Raw genomic sequence first — 26,900 nt, 5'->3', positions numbered from 1 at the left:
CAGTAGATATCTGGTCCGTTTCTTATACTCTGGGAGTGCCGCGCTTCATCTGGAGATATGGAGCGGGAATTTCGCTCTTCACCAGGCTTCGGTAAATCCGCCAACATACGACACTAGATCACTGAGATAAAGGGCATCCGATCAAATGGAAATCAGCCAACTTATCTCTTCCAAGGGTTGATATCTGCATAGTTCTGTTAGCTGCGGGAATTCCGTTCACTACCCCTCCATATCCATACAAAAGACAGTGCGAATCACCAACGAACCATTTCCAGGAACCCACCATCTGCCAATATGACGAACTCCGAATCCCGTGTCATCATCGTGGGCGGCGGTGTTTTCGGCCTCAGTACCGCGCTTTGGCTGGCCCGTGGGGGTTACAAAGATGTGACGATCTTCGACCGCTGTAACTTTGACACGAATTTCTACAATCCTGCCGAGAGATGCGATGGTGCATCTGCGGATATTAGCAAGATCTTCCGAGCCACCTACGGAGTGCAGCAGCAGTACGTGTGATTCTCAATGGAGTGTTGAGTTGGTGTGATTCTAACCCACGTTCAGCTCCCAAGATCTTGCTTTGGAGGCCAGAGAGATCTGGCTGGAGTGGAATTGCGAGATTCAAGAGAGTCGTGTATCCGACCTCCCGCGACCACTGACTCCAGAAGATGAATTGCTCCAACTATGCGGCGTGTATCATCTCGCGGATGGGCCAGACATGATCCCGCGGTACGTGGAGAACCTGCGAGTCATGGAAGACACTGCTCCTAGCTTGCGAGATCTGCAGTTCATCAAGGTGGCGAAACCCAACTCCGGTCTTGAGGATCATCGTTAATGTGTGAAATAGGGCAGTGTGGACGATGAGAAGCGAGCTGGTATCCGGGGCGATGAATGGGCCCAAAAATACCATCTATTCGACAAGTTCAAAGACGGCGCTACCAATGGATTCCTCGATGCAGGATCTGGAATCACGTTGGCCGATAAAGTCAGAATCACTAGATCTGTTGGTCATACCCCATTTTCTAACTGACCGTGCTCCAGGCATGTGTTTACGCGCGGTATCTTTGTCAAAAGGCCGGTGTCAAATTCGTTCTGGGCCGCCCTCAGGGTGAGCTTGACCACTTGATCGTGCGGCAAAACGGGCCGGACAAGCAAGTCAAGGGCATTCAAACACGCGATGGGTTGACGCACGCCGCTGATCTCGTAGTTATCGCATGTGAGTGAATACGTTCATTCGGCAGGACAATGGCGTAACTGACATTTTCGATCAGGTGGTCCATGGACACCAGCCGTCCTCCCAGAAGCGCACCGTTCCGTCGAAGCTACAATGGGCACTGTCATGTTTATCGACATACCGGAGGATCGTCAGGATCTGAGGGAGAAGTTTCATCCTGATGTTATGCCTGTCTGGCGCTTCATCCAGGGAGAAGGAGAAGGGTAGGTCTGCAGTATCCCTGGATTGAATTGGAAGTGACAGCAACGACAGAGGTTATGAGGGCGGTGGATTCCCCATCACTCGAGAAGGAAGACTGAAGTTTGGATTCAGAGCGCGAAAGGTGGCCATTTCTCTCGTTGCTGGTGTGTCCCAAGTCGAGCTAACCTTGCAACCCAGTTTACCAATTTCCAAGACCACCCAACAGAACAAGGCATGTGAGTTTTTCACTCGATCCCACAGGTCTTTCAACCGGTGGGTGCTGACTATGCTCCTTAGTCGAATCTCAACCCCTCGAACAAAGTACAGCACAGAACCGATCGATACTGTCCCGTCATACGGTCTGGAGCTCATGAAGCAAGTCATTGGTGGATTGTTCCCAGAGTTGGCCGAGATTGGCTTCACTGACAGCAGGGTTTGTAGATAAGTCACCATGTGTTGAAAGGTTTCACGGCTAATACACATCGAAGTTATGCTGGTACACGGATAGTATTGATAATGAGGTGTGTATCACCACACTGTGATTCCTGTTTTCATCTCAGACACTGACTTTCCTGCTGTTTGTGATCGATTATGTACCAGGATACTTGGATACCGTGTTTATTTGTACCGGTGGCTCGTGAGCATCCCAGCCGGTTTCCTATAGAAGCATGCCCTAATTTCAGTGCCATAGGGGTCACGGATTCAAATTCCTTCCCATTCTCGGCAAGGTATGTGTTGTACTCTATCATAACAACTGGGACGGGATATTCTTCTGACTCGGATTACAGTATGTGAAAAACCAACTAGAGCGGGTTCCGGATCGATTCACCCCCCTTTGGAAATGGCGAACGGTCGAGGGAGGCAAGCAATGCAATGGCCTGGAGGAGGGGGAAGCCGGCCCTCGCGAGATGTCAAAGCTGAAATTGGCGAAGCGTGAGTCCTTTTTTCTTCAACCCTGGACGATTCTTACCATTATCTGCAGCACAGGATTTTCAGTTTTCGGGCAAGTGCCATTCTACCTCGCCAGGTCAGCTTTGACAGTGGAGCGTGGGGATGAAGGAGGACTCCCAGCTTTAATCACACGCACAACAATCTGTCTCGAGATAGAACAAATGGTATCATGGTTTCGAGCGTATATGCATGTAATCTAAGGAGCTCGCTCTCAATATAAACAAGCGCGCACTGAAGAAACGGCCCAATAACATCAATATGGATATCCGATAACAGAACGAAAAAAAAGCACAGGAATCTAGATATAGATCTGTATAATAATATAGAAACATCCCAGAGATGATCAACAATCGGGAACAAGTAGTTATGCTGCAGCCACTTCAGGATTCGCCCCAAACAGCTTCTCGCGCCACTCTCCACAGACCGCCTCAAACCCACTGACTACATCTCCGCACACTTTACCAGCTTCTCGATCTTTCAGCCGGCGGTCCCATTCACCCCGTTCGATCCATCGGGAGCCCTCTTCGCGGCTCTCGTCTTCCCGTCGGATCTCAGCGACGAGCTCACGCGCAGATCGTAGTCTTCGGGAAGCAGTGGATGTTAATTGCCTTGACTCATAGAGTGTGTCACTAAGACCGCGAAGTGAATGAGTGATATCGGCAGTTTGGGAGATGAGTGCTTGTAGAGAGACTAGTGGGTTATGAGCAGATGACTGTGGAGTGGTTGGCCTGGAGCCGCGGCGGGACTGTTCGGGGAAGGGGTATGGGAGACTTGGCAATAAGCCTTCGTCGATAAGAGGCAGCAGAGAGTCAATGACATCTTCGGAGAGTAAGGGGAAGGAAGAGAACAAGAGTGGGTGGATGAGAGATTGCAGGGTGCGGGTTTGGTGTGTGAGATGTGATGTGATTGAGGAATGCGCAGTAATAAGTCTGTGTATTAATTTTAGTCCCAAATTATAGTGGTTCATATTTGGGATGGGATGCTTTACCTCATTGCACTGTTCTCAATGCCGCTCTGTCCACCGAGGTCTTTCAAGGACTCGACTGTCCGTTGAATAACGTGGTCATTTTCGCTGCCATTATTTTCTATGCCCCGTCGAACAAGGCTTTCAATTTCGGCCATTTGATTCTCCAGTGCGGGGGAGATATCTGCAGCCTCGTCTAGGTCCGAGTCGGGCCCATAATCTGAGCCATCATATTGCGACTCCTGTCGCCGGTGTTGTCGCAGATGGTTGGCGCGGTTCTTAGTCCTTCCTGGGTGAAGCGAATCCCTTTCTGGGGATGGTGTTGGCGATCGAGTCCGCATATCATGCACAGATTGCATATATGCATCTTCCATGTCACTATGATCCATTTGCTGTGACTCCGCGCGGCCGTTTTCCTGACCTGAAGCGTATCCATAACCGTCATCTTCTTGATCCCAGGCATCAGCAAGCTCATCTGCCAGATTTCCTAAGCCCCCGCCCCCTGCCTCGGCGGTGCCTGAAAAATCCCCGGATTCGCGGTGGGATCCACTCATGGCCGTTGAATTGTGGCGGGATGCGATTGGGGACGGAGGAGCAGAAAGACGGGGTGTTTGGGGAGACCGAGGGCTTGGTAGTGAGAACCCATTCATGTTTGACGTCCCGGGTGAGATTGGTGAGTCGTCCATTGTTGATGGGTAGCGGTGTGAGAGTTTCAGGGGAGAAGGAGGGAGGGGCATTGTGTCGACTGCAAGGATCTCGCAAGAATCTTGGTTGAGCGGAGGTTTGACAGGCGGCGACAGCAGCCAGGCTATAATTGAGATGTTGAGCCAAAGAAATCAGTGTTGTCTTGGTCAAGCAGTAGGCGCAAGATTGATCCGGGGGTCCGCTAGTGTTGATATCTCCGTTCCAAGTCAATTCTCTGGAATATGTAGTGAGAAGTAAATGTAGTTTGACGACGAATATGGTCACAGAATCTCGACGCGTCAGAACAATTGCATCTCCAGGATGCAAGAGGGGCACCGTTTGTATACGAAGCAATAAACACGGAGACCAATCCACCGAGCGGGCGTCACCGCCCGGCAGAAAATGACGAAGGTATCGACCCCACATTCCTTCGATAAGTTAGATCTTGCCCAAGTATTTCAACTATCAGACGCCAAAATGAGCTCTGTAGAGCGGATGTCCCCTTTGGACCTCCTAAAACTGAACCGCACAAACCTCGATCCTCTCACTGAGAACTATGACCTCGGTTTCTACCTCAATTACTTGAACAAATGGCCATCGCTCTTCAGCAAGATCACGGACCGTGAGGCAGGCATTGTGGGCTACAGTAAGCTTTACTTCCATCTGATCACTCGAATGACACGCAAGAATCTTTTGGCTGATTTGATTTCTCACTAAGTCATGGGCAAGCTCGAGGAGCAACACCCCTCTATGCGAAACTCCGAGCATTACACACCGTGGCATGGTCACATCACTGTCTTGACCGTTGCACCTGCCTGGCGCCGTCTAGGCTTCGCCCGTCGCCTGACCGAACAGCTGGAACGCGGATCAGACAGTAATGACGCCTGGTTTGTGGATCTTTACGTTCGCGCCGGAAACAAGGTGGCTAGCAATATGTACAGAGACATGGGGTAAGTGAGACTTTGAACAAATTTGCGAAGAGAGGAAGTTAACGATCTAAACCAGATACTCGGTCTTCCGGCGTGTGGTGAACTATTACAGCGATGATCCGTCGGGAATGTCGGATACTGGGGAAGACGCATTCGACATGCGTAAGCCATGCAGTCGGGATAAGAATCTCGAGCATGTGCGAGAAAATGGCGAGGAGTTCCGTGTTGAACCGGAAGATGTTATGTAGCGATGTTACCTTATACTAATGCGCGTCTTGTTAATCCGTTTCTCTACTCTGATATCCAGAAGACAGTCATACTCAATTGAACTGCAAGACTACGACGGTTGTTATACCGGACAACAAAGTTGCTATCATGAATCATTAAAATTTAGAGTAACTGTACTGTTTTGTTTCGCTTATACAGCATGACCATTGCGCCGTGATTCCCACCTGCCCCGTCAAATGCGAAGAAAATAGTGTTTCCAGTGGCTTAGGCAGTATGCAGAACCTTTCATGGATACATTGACCGTAATGCCAGTGATTTTGTCATATGAACAGAAATCCCAAAACCCAGAGTTATGCCAAACCAAGTCACAGTGTTGAGAGTTGCGCAGTCATCATTCTGTAGCAAATACTGGCCACATCAACTGTGCACTCAATAAAGAGAATGTAGTTGGCAGGATCTTAGAGCAATTGATGTCACCATTTCGACTAACTTAAGCCTTTGTACGAAGGATGGGGCCCGTGCGCAAGAACCGCACACTTGCAAAGAGGCATGTGGATGCCATAAGACAGCAAGCCGTAAATAGTTGCAATCCGAGGAAGTTTTGTTCAGCACCCAGGATTGCACCACCGATGGGCGTTCCAATCAACAAGCCGATGGAGGTCACAGCAAAGACCATGCCTAGACGTGTACCCAAATCGCGAACATCTGGAGTCATAGTAGCCATCACCACAGGCGGCAGAGAAACAAAGCCTCCCGAGAAGAAACCGTAGAGCACAGCCAAAATTATGATACCAGGTACGGTGTGAACCCGAATCCAGACAAAGGCAAGGATGGCGGTTATAGTCACCAAGGGAGTGAGCATGTTCAGAGGACCAACGTGATCAGCAAGGAAGTTGGGACCAATACGGCCGCATGTTGAGGCGGCATTCAGCATTGACAGGAGATAGAATCCTAAATTTGGGTCGACAATGTTTGTCTCAATTGCGTAAGACTGCACATAGAACAGGAAGTTGTAGAATCCCAAGAAACCCACAAACATGGCACAGATGAAAATGGTGAAAGCGGGTTCCTTGAACGCAGAAAGCTGCCAGAGCTTGCGCTTCTCTTTTGGCTGGAATCGCGAACGCATAATAGCGACGGAAAAGCAAATTGTAGCGAATGAGATGAATCCCAGGGCCCGAGTGGCCCAGGCAAAGCCGACTCTGTTTGACAACTGATCTAACATGATAGGATAGACAACGCCACCGATGCTACTGCCACTGGCAGCAAGGCCATTGGCTAGTCCTTTCTTGTTCTTGAAGTATTGTGGGAGAATGGCAACTGAAGGAACGAAAAGACAGCCCGCTGCCAAACCACAACAGATACCTTGAGAAAGAATTAATTGCCAGTATTTCGTGGCCAGACTGGTCATCATCAAGCCAAATGGCATAAGAACGGCGGCAACGCTGATAAGGGTTCGGAAGTAGCCTGCATCGAAGAGTGGGCCTGTGATGGCTCCGATCATCATCAACAGGAACGACTGCAGCGATCCAATCCAAGCAATTGTGGATGACGAAGTACCGACAAGTAGGTTCTGCTCATAATAGGTCTGGTATGCCCCCCAAGTATTGATGATTCCCCTTTTAATTCAATTTGGTCAGTTCGACACATTCCATATCGATCTGGTACAGACATACCATGAGTTGAAGAAAAGGAAAAATGAGCCCAGCACCTGAAGCCATTGCTTGAGGCCTGTATCATAAATGAACTCAGGCCCCGGCTCTTTTTCAGTCACAGAGTCAGAGGCATTGGGAGAGGCGACAACATTATCATGTTGAGCGGTGGAAGGTTCAGCAAAGACCTTCTGCTCTACATCCAGATTAGTGGCACCCATAATCAGTGGCAGGTGACGATTGCACAATATGCAAGGTCTGTCTCAAACATGAGAAGCGAGAGTGGACAAAGTAAGTGGGCGATTCGATTCAGAGGCGCAAAACACCAGATTCATAAAGCTATGGGCGACCCTTTTATGAAAACTTTTCGGAGTTGATTAGAAACCCCGAACCAAGCGGGGCTCATCAAAGCCAAGCTGCCCTGGGGGCGGAAGGTGCCGAATGGAGTCGCCCGTGAGGCAGCGGCATAGGGTCCCACTGGGTCCTCGTCCATGGCGGAGACATCACTTGAGTGAAAATCGATTGATGATCCAATGATGATCCGTCGTCGACGTGCCGGTTACCCAGGCGAACCGACACTCAAGATCAGATTAGCGGGCCTTTGACCCTATAAGACAGGGATGTTAGTGGGCCTTCGTGCGTCGTGTCATCTCCCTCAGGTCTCGCAGATAACGGAATATAGGGTCGATATCCGAGTTCAAGCAAGAGAGGTGAAGAATCTCGAGTGTGTTAGGATTCATTCTTCCGGCAAATGACTGACCGACTCGGCACGTGGTCGACAAACTATAAACAGAGAAATGAAGAAAGCGTCATATTATTTATGGATATCCTTTTTCTAGTCTTGCTAACTGTGCGAAGGCCTTCTTCTGTCCATGCAGTCAAGACTTTCAAAGCTCTTTTTTTTGACAGCTTCTTCGTATCCCAAAACTCCAAACGCTATGCTGAAACCCAAAGAAAAGAAATGTATGGTAAACAGCCATTATCGGAATGATCGAATCTGAAGTGCTACTACAGCAACTCCTCGCAAGTCCAGTCCTCGTACCTAGAGTTATTGTTAGGCATATCCCACCACTCATGCTTGATAGGGGCATTCTTACCATCCATCGGGCAAGTATCGGCGGATAATCAGAGGAATCTTCTTCTGATTCAGCTCCTTCATGGCAATCTGGAGAGGATCGGTTTCACCCTCGAGATCAACGAGAACAGGAGCGTTCATACTAGAGAGATGTCAGTACATCCATCGTGTCTCCAGCTCAATTTCGCAATGCTTGTAATATCTGTCGACGCACCTGATCTGCAAGGCACGGGTGCCGAGGACACGCGCGCGCTCGTACTTGGTCAAGTATGGAGTGGTTGTGCGCTGGTCATTGGGCACCTTCTTCTCGCGCGACTGTTCCATCACCTTCCCAGTGTATCCGGCATTGGGGTCACCCGAGACAACAACATTCTCTCCATTGATGGCAGGGTTGTAGATATCGCCTTCGCCTTCCTCACCCTCAAGGCCCTCTTGGTCGGCCAAGTCCTCGGGTTCCATCTCTTCGAACACATCCTCGCCGGGCTCATAGTCATAGCTGCGCAAACATTCAGGTTAGCCATAGAGCTTGTGGCGATTTATGCGAACACAGTTTGAGCATGCTTGGAGGTGAGACAGAACCCGGACTTTGTTGCGTCTAGGGTCTGATCAACCTCAAGATGTGGGGGAGGTAGCTCTTACGGTTCAGCATCGTTGTCACCGTAGTCAGACATGATGGCTGGTAGGCTGAATGATCAGATGATCTGTTAACCGTAGAGAACGAGAAAAGGCCCGAATGGGGAGAAGCGACTCGGAGATCGAAGTGGGATTGATGCTTGTAAAAATCCTTGGAGCGGAAAAACTTCCTCTCGCGGTTGCCGTCACCGCCTTTTTCGGCAAAATAAAATTATTGGGACGTTCACGTCAGATCTTCCATTCCATGCATGGGGATATCCTTTTTGCCAATCGTTTTCCCGGGGGCTTCTTATTATGGCCCAGAAAAGGAAGTCTCTGTCGCAGGGAGCGTCGAATCCCAAGCGCCATCAGAAGGAAACACTCCTGGACACCTCCGGTATGCTTCATCTCTAGATAACGAGATCAAGGTACCGATTTGCTGATCCTTTACAGACCCAATCTACGAAGAGACTCATTCTGATGCTGAGTACTCGGCCCCAGGTACTCCGAGTGCCATGAGCCAAGATTTGAACGAGACTCCTGCTACTCCATACTCTACTACGTCTTCCCGGTATCCATCCGAGCTCAAAACCCACCGGTGCCCTTTTGAAGGATGCGACAAAGCCTTCAACCGTCCAGCTCGTCTTCAGGAACATATCCGATCACACAACAATGAAAGGCTCTTCCAGTGCACATTCGAGGGATGTGACAAGACCTTTTTAAGAACTTCTCATCTCAACCACCACGTCAAAAGTGCTCATACCGGCGTTCGAGACTACATTTGTGACCGACCGGGGTGCGGTAAAAGCTTCGTGACTGGATCACGACTTCGCCGACATGAAGCTGCGCACGACGGAAGAGACAAGTTCCGCTGCACGGAGTACCCACCATGTAACGAGACCTTCCGAAAGCACACTACGCTCCAGAAACATGTCACGACTGTCCATTTAAAACAGAAACCATATCCGTGTATGCACACCGATCCGGTGACGAACCAAAAATGTCAAATGGCATTCGACACCGCCGGAAACTTGCGAGCCCACGAAAGCAGGGTCCATGCCGAGAAGCGCTTCACTTGCACAGAATGTTCTGAAACCCTACCCGATCAATGTTCAGACATGAATCGTACCGACAGTCCGAACCAAGAAGCGACATTTCCCACATACGCCCTTCTACAGGATCATATCCGGATCGTTCACCCTCCTAAATGCCCTCATTGTCCAATCGTGTGCTCCACATCACGAGAGCTCCGGCGTCATCTCGAGGTTGCTCACGGGGATGTTAGCCTTGAAGAAAGAAAAGTGTTCCTTTGCACCTACTCCGGCTGTGATCGCAGCTTCACCAAGCAAGGCAACCTGACAGTCCATATCCGCACCGTCCACGAAGGCGAGAAACGATTCGTCTGTGGAGAAACGGACCTTTCTTCCTCCAAGAAGGTGGAAAGCTGGGATGGCATCGGCTGTGGAAACCGTTACGGCAGTAAACTCGCACTCGAGGAACACATACGCACCGCTCATATGGGACTCCAAAATTCCAAGGCAGAGCGACGTCAGCGATTGGGACTAAGCAATAAGCCCTCGCATAGCTCCATTTCTACCTTGGCCGCTCTCACAGGCCAGGGTTATGTCGAGGAGACAGGCCGACACATTTCCTGCTTTTATGACCAGTGTCCCCATCGTTTCCATCGCGACTACGATCTGTGGGTGCACATGACTAGCAAACATGGCTGCTCGGAAGACGAGGTGCAGGGACTGTTCATGCAACGTGCCTTGCTTGCCGATGATTCCGGTCCTGGCGGCAATTCATTGGGGATGTACGGTCTTGGCCTTGACCAGGAGGGCCCGTCCTTCTTCAAAGAAAATTATGCTGCAGGCGACGGCTCATCGGAGATGGCTTTTGGCTCTCAGTCAAATGACTCGAACTACCTTCCCGGCCAGCAAGCCTTGAATACCGATTATTTGATGCAAGATGACTTTTCAGCGGGCGCAAGCGGCGAGATGGATTGCATGATATCCGGCCATGACGATATGGCCATGATCGATCCCGTTCTTGCCTACAATTTGACAGAGCAATGATTGGGGTCACCTTTACGACTTTCACGACTATTTAACGGCATAGCAAAATAAAATTTCATTTCGTCTCTTTAAACTCTAATTTTGCTCCACCAAGATGTAATTCATGGATTTCAGCCTTATCTGTGTCCATGGATCAGGGCACTGCACCTGGGCCCGGGGGCACCCTGAGGCATCCTGCAGTCATTTTGATCACTAAGCAGTCAGCTGATCTGTGAACGGCAAAGGACGACAATAGCCATGGATGAGAGAATCGTCCTACAACCAGATCTTACTGCACGCCAAGTACTGTGGAGCAGTGCCTTTGGAGCCCAGTTGTCCAAAATGCCTTGGCGCCAGAAAACAACATCATGCAGAAATATCATGGTACCCCCGTCGCAACTTGGCATTCCGGCGGGGGCGGAGGAAGACAGCGAGGTGATGGAAACACACATAAAATGCCCAAGAAGATGAATCAATTCCTGTATCAGAGTTCTTTTTTCTCATCAAACTACTCGTGAAACTTTCAATTAAGCCTCGTTGCAAGGATGTTTCGTGTCGAAGCAGGTCGTCTAGTCTATGAGTATGACGCCGAGCAGCTCTGGATCGAACCCTGGGTTGACAATGCGTTCCGAATCAGAGCCACAAAATGCGCCACCATGCCGACTGAAACTTGGGCATTGGAAATAAAACCGTCACGCCCAGTTCACCCGGATATTTCTATCTCCTCTACCTTTGCAAGCATCACCAACGGCAAAATCAAGGCGGTCATTTCCAAGTTCGGGAAAGTGACCATTTTGAATTCCAATGGAAAAGTATTGCTTGAAGAATACTCTCGCACTCGCCGGGATGTCCTCGATGCAAAATGCAGCGCCATAGAGGTCGAGGCTCGTGAGTTCAAGCCTATTTTAGGTGGCGACTACCATCTCACCTTACGACTGGAGAGCGTGGATCCGAATGAAAAGATTTTTGGCATGGGCCAATACCAAATGCCATTCTTGGATCTCAAGGGTCATGATCTAGAGCTAGCTCATCGAAATTCTCAAGCTAGTGTTCCCTTCGCATTATCGTCGCTCGGGTATGGCTTCCTGTGGCACAATCCAGCGATCGGACGTGCCGTCTTTGGAAAGAACATCATGAGTTTCGAGGGTTACTCTACCAAAGTCATGGACTACTGGATCGTGGCAGGAGACTCGCCCGCAGAAATCGAGGAAGCCTACGCTGATGCTACTGGAAAAGTCCCTGTGATGCCCGAATTCGGTCTAGGGTTCTGGCAGTGTAAGCTACGGTATCAGACGCAAGATGAGATTCTCAGTGTAGCTAGGGAATATAAGCGTCGAAACCTGCCGATCGACCTCATTGTTATCGATTTCTTTCACTGGCCTAAGCAAGGAGAGTGGAAATTTGACCCCGTGTACTGGCCCGATCCAGGTATGTATAATCTGGTACTATTTTGAGACAGATATTTGAGGCGAAGATAGCTAACTAGCAATATGAAAATAGCTGCTATGGTCAAAGAGCTAAAGGAAATGCAAATCGAACTGATGGTGTCGATCTGGCCGACTGTTGACAAAAAATCGGAGAACTATGAAGAAATGCGCGAAAAAGGTCTGCTTGTTCGTGTGGATCGTGGTGTTAGAACGGGTCTAGATTTTGAAGGCGATACCATCCACTTTGATGCTACCAACCCCAAAGCAAGAGACTATATCTGGAAAAAGGCTCGTGAAAACTATTACACCAATTACGGAATCAAGGTCTTTTGGCTAGATGAGGCCGAGCCCGAATACACGGCGTATGATTTCGACATCTACCGATATCACCTCGGATCGAATCTAGCAATTGGGAACATCTATCCAAGTGATTATACTAGAGCTTTTTACGAAGGAATGACCCGTGAGGGCCAAACGAACGTTGTCAACTTGGTCCGCTGCGCCTGGGCTGGCAGTCAGAAATACGGAGCATTGGTGTGGAGCGGAGATATCGCGTCGTCGTGGAGCAGTTTCAAAAACCAGCTAGCGGCAGGTCTCAACATGGGTGTCGCGGGCTTCCCCTGGTGGACTACTGACATTGGAGGCTTCCATGGCGGTGATCCTAATGACCCTCAGTTCCGCGAACTATTTGTACGCTGGTTTCAATGGGGCGCGTTCTGCCCTGTTATGCGCTTGCACGGCGACCGCGAGCCACGCCAGCCTGAACAGGGCTCAAGTGGGGGTGCAAGCTGCTGTAGCGGTGCAGAAAACGAAGTCTGGTCCTATGGGCCAGAAGTGTATGAAATTTGCAAGAAGTATATGCTTATTCGTGAGAAGTTGCGGCCCTACACGCGACAGCTTATGCAGGAAGCTGCAGACAAGGGAACGCCGGTCATGCGTACTTTGTTTTATGAGTTCCCCGACGATGAAAAGTGCTGGGAATGGATCGGTCACTACATGTATGGCCATCAATATCTGTGCTGCCCGGTTCTTGCGGCTGGAACGACCAAGATGACTGTCTACCTGCCCAGTCTCCCCGTGGGCGAGGAGTGGAAGACATATGTTGGTGAGAAGGCGTGGGAAGGTGGCCAAGAGATCATAATCGACTGTGTCCTAGACACCATGCCTGTGTTTGTGAGGACAAACAAGCGATCGGCTTAGAGAATTAGATAGAATTAGATTTTAGCCATTTCATTGGCGAACTATGCACAGCTTAACTCCGATACTCTGTTACAACCTTGGGAGAATCAGACTACCAACTCAGTTTACCACACAGGTTTGACCAATCTCTAAGTGGTAAGAAATCAGTACATGTACGCTAGCCCTAACTTCTCAAGCCACTATGCCAACCTCCGTTCGAAACTGCGGGGGACCGCGGGGGAACAGCCACACTCCTGCCCGCCGGAATTCAACCAAAAGTGAGGATTGTTCAATGTCCCGGACTATCCTAATAATTCCTCCACTTCTCTTTCATATACAAGCGTTACCTGCAGACTTATGGTTCCATGGAGAACGAGGAGCCTATCGTTGTCTCCAAGGTGAAGACCCGAAGGGTCTCGCGCCGCAGCCGTACTCCGATAACATGTAGCTTCTGCTGGCGCGGATTTACGAGAAGAGAGCACCTGACGCGCCATTTGCGTGTCCATACACAAGAAAAGCCATTCACATGCGACATATGTGGCAAGGAGTTTGCTCGTATGTGAGTATTAACTTAACCGTACGATGCAGGGCGAAGAAGGCATACTTTGTATTGCATCAGACTGACAACTCGGCCTCAACTAGGGATATTATGAACCGCCATACAATGGTCCATGCTCAGAACCAACAGAAAGAAGTCTCGGCAGAAAGAATGAGTAGGGCTTGTGTACAATGTGCGGCAAGTCGGGTCCGCTGCAGTAGAGAAGTGCCTTGTGCTCGCTGTAGCCTCAAAAACATTCGCTGCGAGTACCGGGTATCGTCAACACACAGCCCGGCCGGTCAGAGTGGACATGGCGATGTACCTCAATCCAACGCAAGCGCTCGTCCCGATGTGGTAGAGGCAAACGAGGGAGTTACGGGTGCTATTGATTTAGCGCTTGCCTTAGACCACGCACCTCAATCTCTGGACACGTCAAATTTGCCGAGTGGTGAAGTTCAGCGGCCGATGCTGATCGACAACGAGATTGCCCAAGACTCGACTCTGTACTTAACGGGTTTAAGACATGACTTCGTTCCCCAGTCCATGTCGGGAGTCAATTGGCTCTCCCCGGGCCAGACTATTCTCCAGGAATGGGCAAGTCAACTAGCCGGTATCACAGAGAGCGATATCTTTTCACCAAGGTTGAACATGATGGATTTTCCAGATTCTCTCCGGCTCCTCAACGCCAGACCCGAACAAGAGATAGGCTGGGATCATGCCAGCCAGCAATTTCCTGGCCAAATCCAACCCAGCAACTGCGAGCAGCTGGATTATCAGCATCCGAGTCGAGAAATGGAATCGCCTGAAACATTTGTCGATGCCCAGTCTACAGGAACGTCTGGATCTATGGGAAACAAATACTACGTGCACGGGGTCGCATCGCGGGCTCCATTTCAACGCAGGTTTCGTAACTCGCAAACTGCAGCAGAAGGCTCGGTTGATTCCGCCAAATCTGGCACCAAGGCTAGCGGGTTTACGTCGCCGGTGACCAACTGGCTGACAGCAGACACATACACCAGAGTAACTTTGGGCGTTCAAGAACATACACAGTCACAGTCAACGCTCCCATCGCTTGACTCATTTCGGCTGTGCGTGCATTTATATTTTGAGCGCTCATATCCAAATTTCCCATTCCTCAACAAAGCCCATTTCGTAACTGAGGAGCCGCACTGGATTTTGCTACTTGCAGTGGCAGGTGTGGGAGCAACATATCTTCTTTCCTCGCAAGGCTCCCAATGGAAACACTCAATGATGCAAACGCTTGAAACTGTTCTTTCGGAACGCCTTAACAGTGTTCATTACTTCCAGAGAGAATCATATTCTACACAATCGGCAAATCAGACGTACGGGGCAGCAGGTGTGGTAAATGAGCTTCTGCCGCTGATACAGGCCAAGATCTTACATATGTTATGCATGCTTCATAGCAGCATCTCATATATTACACATCGAGCAGTGTTTGAGCGTGCAGAGCTGGTGCAATGGTGTTCGTACCTTAACCTAGTACGGACATCCTCAGACGTCTCTATTTCTATCACAAGTGATACAGATATTCAGCTTTGGATACAGATGCAGACGAGACTTAGAGCGGGAATGATGATATGGGTGAGTTCAAATGCTAATCTGACTATGAATGCAATTTTGACAAGCATTCCAGTTGTTAGACTCTATGCTATCTTATGAGCTCGGCTGCAGGCATATCATGAAGCTGGGAGATATTGGAGAATGGCTGCCCTGTCATGAGCCAGCGTGGGAGCGGCCGTCGCTCGCGAATATTCAAATTGCTCAAAAGTTCTCAGGTATCTGCCCTAAAACAAGTCCCCCCGAACAGACTTCAAAGTACTAACAATTACTGTGTTCGACCCCTTAGTCTCTGTTCTAGATGCCCTCGACACAATTTATATTGAAAAGCAGCTTCCACCTAAGCTCAGCGACCTCAGCCATGTTCTACTAATCCACGCCATCTACCGACGAACAATCGAGGTTTTTGATCAGAGTCGCATGCGATTGTCAACATGGAACCCCACGGCAAGCGTGCAAACCTTGACCAGTGAGCCAAGTCCAACTCAAGAGTGGCCTCCATCTAGTAGCATAGTCTCAAACTGGCGCAACGCTGCCTGTGACTCACTAGATATCCTCAACTGGGCAGCCAACAGCAATGCTGCTGAATCGTGTTGGGAAGAACCTACCATCTTGTATCTGCATCTTTCTCGGCTGATTCTTCTCGCTCCAACCGACCATTTCCAGACATTGGTCAAATATCCCGCAATGAACAAGCAAGGTTGGCCCAACTCGACGACCTCGGGTCTGCAGCAGTATGAACATGCCCGTAGCCAGGTCCTTCAATGGGCAATTCGTGACCAATTCAAGGCTCGGCTGTCAGTCGTCCATGCTGGCGCCTTGCTATGGCACGTCCGTCGGTTCAGCACCAATAATGTCATAGAGCCATTCAGTATCTACATTGCAACTCTCCTACTTTGGGCATACAGTGCTTCAACCTCTGCAATTGGTTCACACGACTCTGCAACTTGTCGGGCCTCTCATGATATCACGCAAAATGGAAAGGATGGTGCTTGGCTGGATGACTCTGACGATGAACCTAGCTGGATTCGCTTGGATCGGCCTTTGGACGACGAGCTTGTACAAACCTATATCCATGTCGGGGATAAGATGTCGGCCCATCTCAAGGGGGTTGGGGATATTGTTAAGCATGGTGCACCCTTGAAAATTCTTAAGCAGGGGTTATATTTGCTCACCGGGGAGAAGTATGGGGGAAATGCCAAGGACAGCAATAGTGGCAGTATTTTGGAGGAGGTAACAACCTATACCTGGGATATACAGCGCTCGTATGCAGAAACGATCCGACGTATGATCACGGCCACGAACACTTGTTAACCTGACCAGCCAGCTCGTCATGGTCCGATCCACTTATGTATATCAATTTAAAATTACGAAGCAATTTGAACAGAATATAAATAAGAAGGTAGCTCACATCGATAGAATTCGTCTCAATACCTTGTCCTAGCACACGATCCAACACAACGTTATCAGGATGTACGTGTGTTTTCAATCATTCTTTTTGAGCACCTCCTCGCCCTGCGCATATGCATCAACACGATACTTTCCGAAGTCCCTGGCTTTGACTTTCCTAGAAAACAGGATATCTAGCTCTTCAAAAGTCTTCCCTTTTGTCTCTGGCAACCTGAAAAATGTCCAAACAAAGAAAAGCAAGGCCCAGCCACCCCAAAAGAAGCCAGTTTTACCCTTCCAGTCTCCAGCAGTCGGGTTGAGCATATATGGATTGACAACATTGCAGATAATCTGGGCAATGTAGTATACGATTCGGGCGAGGCACACAGACTTGTTTCGCAGGCGAGTAGACGAAGTCTCACTAATGATCGCATAGCATATAGGTCCAACCGTAAGGTAATAGACGAGTAACCAGACGAGCATCATTGTGGCTTGTGCATAGTTTCCTTGAACTGAATCTCCGGCACCAACGGACACAAACCCCACAATGAATAGGATAATCGTCAGAAGTCCAAGACCCCAAAGGTATAGGGTTCGGCGGCCAAAGGAATGCAGAAGATACCAGGAGATGACGGTTCCAACAAAAGCCAAGCCAAGTCCGCCCACAGACATCTTGAATGAGATACTAGCTGGCAAACCAGCCTGCACAAAAAAGTAGGTCGGAGTGCCGCCCATGGAAGTCCCGCAGAATGGTTGCGCGGCGAATGTCAGACAGGCAATTTCCGTGCGGCGCAAATCAACGCCCCGGAAACAGTCCCGGTAGCTTGTGCCCTGGTCGATTTGCTTTTCCAATGCGTCGGTATGGATCATCATAGCTATAGTCTGTTTGGCATCACGGCTAGACTCCACACCTAGACGAATCACACTTTGCTCGGCAGATGCATAATCACCGCGTCGGACGAAGAACCAGGGTGACTCGGGGGCGAATATCAATATCACAAACAGCGGAATGGGCCATACCCACTGGAGAGCAAACGGAATGCGGTATCCCCATTCGCTGGTATGTTCAGAGAACCCAGACTGCACTCCGGCAGAGATGAGCTGACCGATAGCCCAGCACAGATTAACATAAACGGTGAGGTAGCCGCGCAGAGCCATCGGACAGACTTCCGAAGCGTAGGCTGGAGCCATAGTTGCAAAGACACCCCAAGGGATACCGCACAGAAATTCACCGACTAGGAGGACAGGCAAGCTCTTTGCGAAGAAGGGGATAAATACGAAAGCGGTAATGAGAACCAAACTCGCGAGTAACACTCTCCGATATCCAAACCGGTGAGTGAAGTATCCATTAGCGAAGGCGCCGATGATGGTGCCCACAGAGACAGCGTTGGTAAGGCCATTCTGCCACGATGCGGTGATCTGGTAGCTGTCACTGCTGGCTATATATGAGCCGTAGCGTTTGGTGAAGGCTGGCTGCGCAAAAAAGGATGACATGAGGACAATGTCGTATCCCTCCATGACAATACAAGTGGAGAGCAAGACCGACCATATTGCTGCCTGAGGGTATTTGCGGATGGCTTGGAAAAATGTATACGCGTGCTCCTCGTCCGCTGCTTGCTTCGCAAGATCGACGGACTTGACATGTTGGTCTGTCTCTCCCTGCTCCATATGCGTCACGCTCTCGTGATCCTTTTCTTCGAGAGCCATGGTTGGGCGCATGTTGGTGTGTGGTCTTCGATTTATCAGCAAGACACCTGAAAGACATGTTTGTTAGTGAAGGTAACGTTATCATTTCTTGCACATGTTTGGTTCAACATACGATCAGTCGAGTTCTGTCGGTATGGAAACCTTTTCCTTGTGTTGCATCAAATATGGTGGACGTAGGAGCACCATCGCCCTTAATATATGAGGATGCCATCCGTGTCGCTAGGCGTGAGAATCAGTCCACATGCACATCTGCTGGATGATGGACAGCTTAGGCCTTGGGCCCATTTCTCGACTACTCAAAGTCTCTTACGTCTGAACTCACGCCGCCGGAGATGCCCAGCACATTGACCCTAGGTTCCGACGGGGTAGTTTAGGGCTTCGGATCGATTGGTCAATTTTCGAGCCAAGCTTGCACAGGCAGACTTTAGCCCCCGAGAACCCGAGTGGGAACTTTGGCACTTGCCGGCTAAATTGATCTGCTAGAGCATCTTGAATCATCTTCACACATTAGCTTCATATCAGTGGGTGGTTTGGTTTTCGCGGGGGACTTTTTACGGGGACTCCGTCTTCTCCTCCCCCGCCCCGAGACATTCGCCAAATGAGAGCTGCTTGATGCTGTAGATCTTGCCTTCACATGAGTTCCTGCAGCTCATTTATTCCAAACTTCACAATTTGAGATTCTTGTCGAGCACCACCGCCATTGGCCATGTCTCCTGATGAGCAAGTCCCCGCCACTTTTATGAAGTGCACTGTTTTGATAAGGAATGACCTCTATAGGGCTGGTGATCTTCTTTCCTTGTATAAATAGGGTTAAAAAAATTTATAAAGACTCTCAAGTCCTTCAGCAGTAACGCTGATATTCCTCCAAACCAGGCGCACCTCAACAAGAATGAAGCATTCATCCATTCAGGCTATTTCTATAGCCCTTGCAGCCGCATCAACCGGTTCAGCAGAGAGCATAGCTAGAAGAAGTATCTCCGGAACATCGACTGTCAATTTGGCCGATAAGATAGGCCCAGCTGAGTTTCTTGGCTCTGGCTTCCTCTATGGTATCCCCGACAATGGCGTAAGTGCCGACTCCAGCGTTCCCGACGAGTTCTTCACCGGAATCAATTTCAAGACATGTCGTGGTGGAGGTGGCCAAGTCGACGCCGTTGGCTGGGCTACTGGAGGCTACAATGGCTACATTGGGCGCTTTCAGTCTGCACTCTCCAACTATCGAACAACCCGCAACCACGGCGGAGACTTCATTCTGATGGCCTCCGACATGTGGGGTGCTCAAGGCGGAGCAACTGCAGAGTACCCCTTCCCTGGTGATAACGGCAACTGGACAGAAATGGAAATATTTCTTGGTCAGGTTATCAGTGACATCAAAGCCAACGATATGCTCGATGGTCTCATTCTTGATCTTTGGAATGAACCTGATCTCGAGACCTTCTGGTACCCTGCATGGTCCCAATACGTGGAATACATTGTTCGGGCTACTAAATATGTGAGGTAAATCACTTGCACAATATTCCCCGGATCAAGCCAGCGCCTAATCCAATCATAGGTCGAACTATCCTGGTTTACCGGTAGAGTTCCCTTCAGCCGCAAACTCGCCCTCTGAAGACAGTGACAACTGGAACCAATTATTTGCAGCCGTTGCAGCCAATGATGTGGTGCCGGATCGATATTCGTGGCATCAGATTGGGGATTGGCAGCGCGAACCCGACGTCACGGTGCCTAGCCTTACTGCCTTGAGAGCGGTCCATTTCCTTCCCGAGAGGCCAATCGACGTGAATGAATATGCATGGCCATCTGAGCAGAATCCAGCCAACTCTGTCTACTATATCTCTCAATTCGAGCGATGGGGTATCCGAGCCCTAAGAGCCAACTGGGGAGGTGGCTCAGATCTGCATAACTACATGGCAAATTTGATCTGGACAACTTCTGAGGGGGTGTACTATCCCAATGGCGATTGGCAAGCTTACAAGTACTATGGAAGCATGGTTGGGGAGCGCATTGCCACGAAGGCATCCGATGATCTCAAATTTGATTCCTTTGCTGTCGTGTCAGGTGATGGTCTTCTCCAGATTCTTGCCGGTACAAGGACCGTTCAACAGGCCTACCAGATTACTATTACAGGGCTCAGTGAATATGGACTTGCCACGGAAGGATCGCTCAATATACGCACGTTGCGGTTTGATTGGTCTGGCTCTGAGGTGGAAGTTGGCGATCCGGTCGACTTGGGTTCTGCTACTTACACGTATTCTTCCAACGAAGTAAGCCCACACATTGAGCTCAAATCCACGATTGGCTACTAACACACTTGTTCTGTTCAGCTCACCATCACGTTTGATCCTCCCTCCAACTCGACGGCTTTCGCTTTTGAAATTCAACTCTCTTGACTGGAAAGTCAAGTTATCACACCTCAAATCTCGCTGCTGACTTTTCTGTCTTTTGATGAGCGCGATCTCATAGTTATCATTCTGCTTCCATCCGCTTTCTTAACCGCTTTGCAATTGGGGTGTCGTCAAATCATCTTGTCTTTGTTGCTGGGCACGAGAAGATAGCCGGCAGATTAGCTTTCTGATGACGTCGGAACGCTTGAATAATCAAATTCTCCTCTAATGCATATGCAAAGCCAGCGTGATATCCAATTAGCCCATTAGAACGCCTCAAACCCCCTGACCATCATTGACCGCATCATGCCGAAATAGTCGACAATCCCAGACGGAAAGATGTCCTGTGTCATAGATACTTGCCCGGGACAACGTGAGAGTATATAAAGTTAAGCATAATTGACGAGTTACCACCGATGGACGACTGGATTTGGCCTAGTCGACTATACCCAAACGAGCCTAGGCTGATGCCAACCCTGCAAACCCACCTGATCAGATTGGGCATCAGGGATCTTCTCCAGGTGTCTCACATCTCACGCTGCATGGATGATCTCTGATTGTCTCGATCTGCGCCAAGACTCCGAATCCCCCGGGAACAACAGTTTGTGGGAGGACCCTCATCGGCCAAGAAAGAAAAGAGAAAAACAAAAGATAAATAAAAAAAAAAAACAACACAAAAGGCCCGTGTGTCGCTTAAAGCCCAGAGCAGAAAAGGGCATTATTGAAACTTCCAAGACGCTATGGTTCGCGAGTTGCCTGTGTTGGGTCCAAAGCAGGATATTCTACGCTTGGCGGTGAAGCTCGGCCAATATGAGGACGCGGCCAGAGACCGGGGAAAGGCAGGCCACGCCATGGATCCGCAGAAAAGGGCAACGTGGAAGCTGTGGCAAGCCACTAAACCCAAAGCGTCGCGAAACGAGGCACCTTGTTTCGCGGCCGTGGTCATCTATCTGGGTCAAGCGCCCATTTTAGCTGGTATGTGGCGCCCATTCAAGCGCATACTCCCGAAGATAATAGAATGAGAGAATTCCCAATAGATTAGAGGGGAGGGAGAGGGAAATTGGAGATTCAGGAGGGAATTAGGGGGGAAAGGGGAAACAATGTTATCTTTTATATAGAGTCGAATAGTGGATGGGGCATAGTTCGAACTTGGCTAAGACATGCACAGCTAAATTTACGTATGTCTTAGTTGGAGAGGGATCGACTCGTCTAGGTTGTCTAATGGTCAGGGTTCGATATTCAAGAATGTTTGACTGTTTGACTGTTTGAATGTTCAACAGCTGTGAGAATGTAAAAATAGGCCCCAGTCACACGGAATCGGAGACTTCCCAGATTCGCCTCCAGAACCTTTGAATGCGCTCTGCTGTCTATGCCAATCTCCCCAGTCTCTCCTAAATCTCTCCTAAATCTCCTCTAAATCATTCCTCTCTCCTAAATATTCCCCCCCCCCCAAAATCCTTTTCCCTCGCTAAGGTCAACGTCATCTTCCTTGGCAGACACACCTTTCCGGCCTAACCGCTCGTTCTTCTCTTTACTTTTTCTTGTTTGCCTCCATGGAGTAATCAGTTCTGTTCAGGCTGAACAGCTCCTTTTTAAATCCCACTGATCGCCATTCGCTTCTAACTTTTCAGTGTCACATTCGTTGAGGGGCTTTTGTACAGTCTGCTCTGCACACCTTCCGACGTCATGGGTCGTTCGCGTGGTAAGTTGACCATGAGTGCCGGAAAATGGATGAGAGCTCGTGACTGACAATCCCGTGCGTGTGCACAGTCCGTTCGTTTATCTCCAGCTTTGGAGGTCAGAAAAACAATGACTCCGGCAAAAGAAGCAGGCTGTCATCCAGTAACGCCACGCCGGAGAGTGTGACGCCCGCCGATACACCACCCCGGTGGCAAACTCCTCCTCCCGAGCCAGCATCAGCATCGCCCCCGTCAGAGTTATCACCAGTGGGATCTGCGCCTCGAAATAACGGAGGCTCCCGACCAGCATCCATGGTGTTCTCGCGCAATCCGCCGTTACTGCAGCAGGCGACCGACACCCCGCCGGAGCTGTCGCCGATTTTCTCCTTTCTGAACATACATACCAACAAGGTCTACCAGGAAGGCTATTTTTTGAAATTGAACGATCTGGACACTCGTAGGTGGACCGACTATCTTTGCGGGGAAGCGGCTAACACATGCAGTTGGTCGACCTTCTGGTGATCGGCAATGGCTGGAATGCTATGCGCAACTTGTCGGGACCGTTCTGTCGCTATGGGACGGCGCTGCGCTGGACGCAGCAGGTGGCGAAGAGGTCCCTGCCACCTTCATTAATTTGGCTGATGCGTCAATCAAAATGGTGAGTCTGGATGACCGCCGATACCGGACGTACGCTTACAACCATGACAGATTGAGACCCTGCCGATCCGAAATGGAGCGGTACAACCATTGAAGAATGTCCTAAGCCTTTCATCTGCAGGCAAGAACCGATACCTTTTGCATTTCAACTCTTTCCACTCCTTGACGCAATGGACCGCCGCGATTCGTCTTGCGCTGTTCGAACACACATCCTTGTACGAAGCTTATACCGGATCTCTGATTGCTGCCAAAGGAAGGACGCTCAATGGAATCAACACCATCCTGGCACCCGCGAAGTTCAAGTACGAAGATTGGGCGCGCGTGCGATTTGGAGCTGGAACTCCATGGAGACGGTGTTGGTTTGTGATCAGTCCGCCAAATGAGAAAGATATGCAAAAGGCGCGCAAGATGACCAAGAAATCGGCATATGACCGCTTGTCCATCCCGATCACTGGAAACATCAAGTTCTACGAGACCAAGAAGACCAAAAAGGTGACTCCGATTGCCACTATAACTAATGTGTACTCGGCACACGCGATCTACCCGCAGTCCAAGGCTTTAATTGACGCATCGACACTGGTGAAATTGGAGGGTCGCATTACTACCCATGCAGATGGCAGTTCTACGGAGGGTCTTGTGTTTGTTATGCCCGAGCTGCATGCTGCTGTGTCTGGGTTCGAGATGATGTTACGGTTCCTTTTCCCGACATTTGATACTTTCAATCTATACGGGCGTCCGACTCGTCTGGTGGCCGATACGAATCACATCAAGAGTATAATGTTTGCATTCCCGAAGGAGCGACGTTACGGTTATCTCGATGTGCTGGACATCGCCAGCCTTCTTCAGACCCCCGGAAGTCAGGAATGGAGCGAGGCAGAGTGGAGGAATCAGTTAAAAGCTGCAACCCAGCGACGAATTTCCGCAGGCAGAAGCAGAACCAACAGCGTCAACAGCTCGAAACCTCGTTATCGCTCTAGCATGTCTGGCCGCTACAGTGATGTCCCCGTTGACCCACGCCGTCACGTCTCTGCTTTCCAGAACAAGCCCGAGTTGAACCATTCCGCGGAGGCAGTAATTCAAGAAGTTCCCAGGACCGACGAATCGCCACTCACGCTTCACACTCGCGGATTCTCTGACACCACCGGTTTCAATAGCGCCCCCACGCCCGGCCGTGGATTGGCTGAGAACTCCCCTCGCTCATCTGCTCAAGACCTAGCGGCTCGTGATGGAACTCCGAAAGTGGCTCCCATTGCCGAAAACTCCAGCTCCGACAGTTTCCCAGCCTTTGATAACGGATACCTCGAACCTGTGAAAGAGCAACTTCCACCACCCACCCCTCCATCCCCTGTTATGAGCCCGCCCGCATTTTCACATGGCCCCAGAGCGATGCCAGCCAACCGGCCGGAGGCATCTTCGGAGCAGAGACTGCAAAACAACCGCATGTCTCACGCTACTCTTTCTCAGCTCACATCGGTAGGGGGAGCTGGGTTGAGCGCCGCTGCTGCCGCTGCCGCTTGGAAACAATCGCAGCAACCAAGCGAGCAACAGCTTCAGCAACGCGATGCCAACAGTATCTACCACCCTAGTCATATTGCCTCTAACAATGCTCTTGCACACTCCTCGAGCGATGAAGCCATGACCATGGCACTCCCAGTTCGCCCGCCCAAGGTTCCGGAACACCGTCCCAACACCCCCAACACTGCTGGGAGTTCCTCCCCTCAGCATCCACTTCCCCAGCGTACTCCCATCGACAGCACCAAGTCCGTTCGACGCAAGCCAGTTCCACAGCGAGACATATTCGCCGAGTCACAAGGACAGGGTGAACCGAGCTATGATGACCTGCGGTACACCCTTGACGAGGATGTGCTGGACAAAATCGCTCCTCATCTCCCGTCCCCTATCTCGCAAACCGCCAGAAACGACGATGAAAGTGTCTACGATGATGCATCGACGATCTCGCCCGATTATGCCAGCACCCATGGCTCCGTCTACAGTAAGAAGTCGACCAAGTCGACCAAGCCCAGAATGGGTGTCATGAAGACCGTGGGTGTTCCCGCAGCCAAGGATCTTGTAATTGGCGACGCCCACTATACTATGGACAAAGCACCGACCTCAAACCCCGACATCCCCAACGTGGATTTCGGCCCAACTATGACATACATGCCTACCACTGGACGCCCAAGCACCGGGGATGCCTTGAAGAAGCCACTCCATCAACGAAAGGGCTCGGAGGGATCTAAGCTCACGATCCCTACTCACCAAATGGATCAGGCTAATGGAAGACCTTCATCTCAAGAAGAATACCGGCGCAGTATGCTGTGGCAACCTGGAATGGCTTCCGGTCGCCCTGTTACTCCTGGTGGTCTTACCCCAGAGCAATATGTGCAGCAACGGGCAGCTCCCAGCCCTCCGATGCACATGCACAACCGTACTCCATCTGGTGCCACCATGGTGCAACGCCCAGTATCCGGCGATTGGGCTCAGCTTGCCCGCTCTAGCTCGCCCATGAACCGGGATCCGAATTACCGCCCCACCTCACCCATGAACCGTGATGCCAGCTACCGGCCGTCATCTCGCGGTGCCACCAGCATGCTCAACCACAATGATGCTTCAACTCATTTGTCTGCCCGTGAGCAGGAGCATGTCGCCCGCATGACCGGCTCCTCATTCTTCAACATGAACAATGACACTCGCAAGCCCCAGGCACCGGTGAACCCCGGTGGTCTCGTCTCTGCCATTGACGCTCGCGAGCGCGAGAGGCGTGAGATGAAAGAGGGCATGTCAAACCAGATGGTACAGCAAGCCATTGCACATCGCCAGCAGCACATGATGCACCAGCAACAGTACGCACCCCAGCCAATGATGCAGCAGCCCATGTCACCCCATCAGACTGCCTCCGTGTACCAACAACATGGTGCCCAGGCGTCTATGTACAACATGCCCGTTGCTAGCCACACATGGGACGCCCTCAACCAAATGAACCGCCCTGATGAACCTCGTCGATCCTCCTGGTACGGTCAGCTTGCCCAGCAGACTCCTCAGGCTCCGTCTGTATACCCGCAAAGTCAGCACACCCAGAACCCGGGGTTCTACGGTTACGCTAAATAGACGGACTCACTCCATGGATCACCACACCTTTTCCTACCATCATCCTTATCACCACCACTGAACCCAATTTTTTTTCCTTCCTCCAATCTACATTCCTTGCACATCTTTATCATCAGTATATCCTTTATGTCTCTTCCATTCGCATACCTGTTCTCTATCAGACAACCAGGTCCACCACGCGCGCTTGTTTTCCCTTCCACTCATCTCTCCACGACACACACTATCATTACAACTGCTCATCTCATTTCCTTACCTTCCTCATTCATTGCAAGTTACCATCTTTTTTGCCTTGTTGCATCGCATCCACCGGAGTTGCAGATTGGCGCGGGTGTCTCGTCTCATTATGTGATTTGCATGCGTTCTATTCATATCCATATTTCCTCATTGAGATTTTTCTTTACTCTGGCCATTTTTCTGTGCCGTTTCACTACCTTTGCAACTTACCTCGACTTTTTCTTTCGTCCATCATCATATCTCTTCATGTAGATGTGTCCGCTCGGCATATATATCTGTTCTGATTAGATTGGTTAATTCTCATTCGACCAGCTTCAAAATATTTGTTCTTGGTGACATGTATTTGAGATGTGCTTGGTATAGTGTAAATCAGAACTGAACGCATCAGATGCGGTATAATATTAGCCTTTGTATATGCAACCCCTTCACTTTATCGGCAACGTGGTCGTACCCGTTGATG

The 26,900-nt window shown here is 50.1% G+C and overlaps 11 protein-coding genes across 11 annotated transcripts; 7 read left to right on the top strand and 4 right to left on the bottom strand.

The window, feature by feature from the left end:
- Positions 1 to 294: 294 nt before the first annotated feature.
- Positions 295 to 2,449, top strand: N7511_006918 (NAD(P)/FAD-dependent oxidoreductase; the record flags this gene model as incomplete). The annotated part of the gene is made up of 13 exons (XM_057129295.1): positions 295 to 506; positions 562 to 793; positions 845 to 982; positions 1,039 to 1,213; positions 1,269 to 1,434; positions 1,484 to 1,575; positions 1,626 to 1,647; positions 1,709 to 1,844; positions 1,900 to 1,932; positions 1,972 to 2,048; positions 2,103 to 2,139; positions 2,200 to 2,344; positions 2,394 to 2,449. 13 exons carry the CDS (start codon positions 295 to 297, stop codon positions 2,447 to 2,449), a joined length of 1,521 nt encoding a protein of 506 aa, XP_056983851.1.
- Positions 2,450 to 2,726: 277 nt separating this feature from the next.
- On the bottom strand, positions 2,727 to 4,063 carry N7511_006917 (uncharacterized protein; the record flags this gene model as incomplete). Its single annotated transcript, XM_057129294.1, has 2 exons — positions 2,727 to 3,291; positions 3,351 to 4,063. 2 exons carry the CDS (start codon positions 4,061 to 4,063, stop codon positions 2,727 to 2,729), a joined length of 1,278 nt encoding a protein of 425 aa, XP_056983850.1.
- Positions 4,064 to 4,487: 424 nt separating this feature from the next.
- On the top strand, positions 4,488 to 5,187 carry N7511_006916 (peptide alpha-N-acetyltransferase complex B subunit NAT3; the record flags this gene model as incomplete). Its single annotated transcript, XM_057129293.1, has 3 exons — positions 4,488 to 4,656; positions 4,729 to 4,960; positions 5,016 to 5,187. 3 exons carry the CDS (start codon positions 4,488 to 4,490, stop codon positions 5,185 to 5,187), a joined length of 573 nt encoding a protein of 190 aa, XP_056983849.1.
- A 470-nt stretch (positions 5,188 to 5,657) lies between these two features.
- On the bottom strand, positions 5,658 to 7,040 carry N7511_006915 (MCT family MFS transporter; the record flags this gene model as incomplete). Its single annotated transcript, XM_057129292.1, has 2 exons — positions 5,658 to 6,786; positions 6,844 to 7,040. The coding sequence occupies 2 exons, from the start codon at positions 7,038 to 7,040 to the stop codon at positions 5,658 to 5,660; spliced, it is 1,326 nt and encodes a 441-aa protein (XP_056983848.1).
- A 787-nt stretch (positions 7,041 to 7,827) lies between these two features.
- N7511_006914 (DNA-directed RNA polymerase core subunit RPO26) lies at positions 7,828 to 8,565 on the bottom strand (the record flags this gene model as incomplete). The annotated part of the gene is made up of 4 exons (XM_057129291.1): positions 7,828 to 7,861; positions 7,917 to 8,036; positions 8,109 to 8,390; positions 8,534 to 8,565. The coding sequence occupies 4 exons, from the start codon at positions 8,563 to 8,565 to the stop codon at positions 7,828 to 7,830; spliced, it is 468 nt and encodes a 155-aa protein (XP_056983847.1).
- Positions 8,566 to 8,821: 256 nt separating this feature from the next.
- On the top strand, positions 8,822 to 10,581 carry N7511_006913 (C2H2-type zinc finger protein; the record flags this gene model as incomplete). Its single annotated transcript, XM_057129290.1, has 2 exons — positions 8,822 to 8,903; positions 8,960 to 10,581. 2 exons carry the CDS (start codon positions 8,822 to 8,824, stop codon positions 10,579 to 10,581), a joined length of 1,704 nt encoding a protein of 567 aa, XP_056983846.1.
- Positions 10,582 to 11,105: 524 nt separating this feature from the next.
- N7511_006912 (glycoside hydrolase family 31 protein) lies at positions 11,106 to 13,187 on the top strand (the record flags this gene model as incomplete). The annotated part of the gene is made up of 2 exons (XM_057129289.1): positions 11,106 to 11,988; positions 12,061 to 13,187. The coding sequence occupies 2 exons, from the start codon at positions 11,106 to 11,108 to the stop codon at positions 13,185 to 13,187; spliced, it is 2,010 nt and encodes a 669-aa protein (XP_056983845.1).
- A 643-nt stretch (positions 13,188 to 13,830) lies between these two features.
- Positions 13,831 to 16,596, top strand: N7511_006911 (uncharacterized protein; the record flags this gene model as incomplete). Its single annotated transcript, XM_057129288.1, has 3 exons — positions 13,831 to 15,306; positions 15,359 to 15,500; positions 15,584 to 16,596. The coding sequence occupies 3 exons, from the start codon at positions 13,831 to 13,833 to the stop codon at positions 16,594 to 16,596; spliced, it is 2,631 nt and encodes an 876-aa protein (XP_056983844.1).
- Positions 16,597 to 16,767: 171 nt separating this feature from the next.
- Positions 16,768 to 18,390, bottom strand: N7511_006910 (uncharacterized protein; the record flags this gene model as incomplete). Its single annotated transcript, XM_057129287.1, has 1 exon — positions 16,768 to 18,390. The coding sequence occupies one exon, from the start codon at positions 18,388 to 18,390 to the stop codon at positions 16,768 to 16,770; it is 1,623 nt and encodes a 540-aa protein (XP_056983843.1).
- Positions 18,391 to 19,267: 877 nt separating this feature from the next.
- On the top strand, positions 19,268 to 20,768 carry N7511_006909 (glycoside hydrolase family 39 protein; the record flags this gene model as incomplete). The annotated part of the gene is made up of 3 exons (XM_057129286.1): positions 19,268 to 19,875; positions 19,931 to 20,642; positions 20,703 to 20,768. 3 exons carry the CDS (start codon positions 19,268 to 19,270, stop codon positions 20,766 to 20,768), a joined length of 1,386 nt encoding a protein of 461 aa, XP_056983842.1.
- A 1,680-nt stretch (positions 20,769 to 22,448) lies between these two features.
- Positions 22,449 to 26,206, top strand: N7511_006908 (uncharacterized protein; the record flags this gene model as incomplete). Its single annotated transcript, XM_057129285.1, has 4 exons — positions 22,449 to 22,464; positions 22,533 to 22,898; positions 22,945 to 23,099; positions 23,150 to 26,206. The coding sequence occupies 4 exons, from the start codon at positions 22,449 to 22,451 to the stop codon at positions 26,204 to 26,206; spliced, it is 3,594 nt and encodes a 1,197-aa protein (XP_056983841.1).
- Positions 26,207 to 26,900: the final 694 nt, after the last annotated feature.

Source organism: Penicillium nucicola (genome assembly GCF_028828085.1).
Source record: "Penicillium nucicola strain IBT 29836 chromosome Unknown utg000006l, whole genome shotgun sequence".
Taxonomy (NCBI): domain Eukaryota; kingdom Fungi; phylum Ascomycota; class Eurotiomycetes; order Eurotiales; family Aspergillaceae; genus Penicillium; species Penicillium nucicola.
The sequence above is the reverse complement of the archived record's forward strand: the minus strand, read 5'-3'. Positions and strand labels throughout refer to the sequence as shown.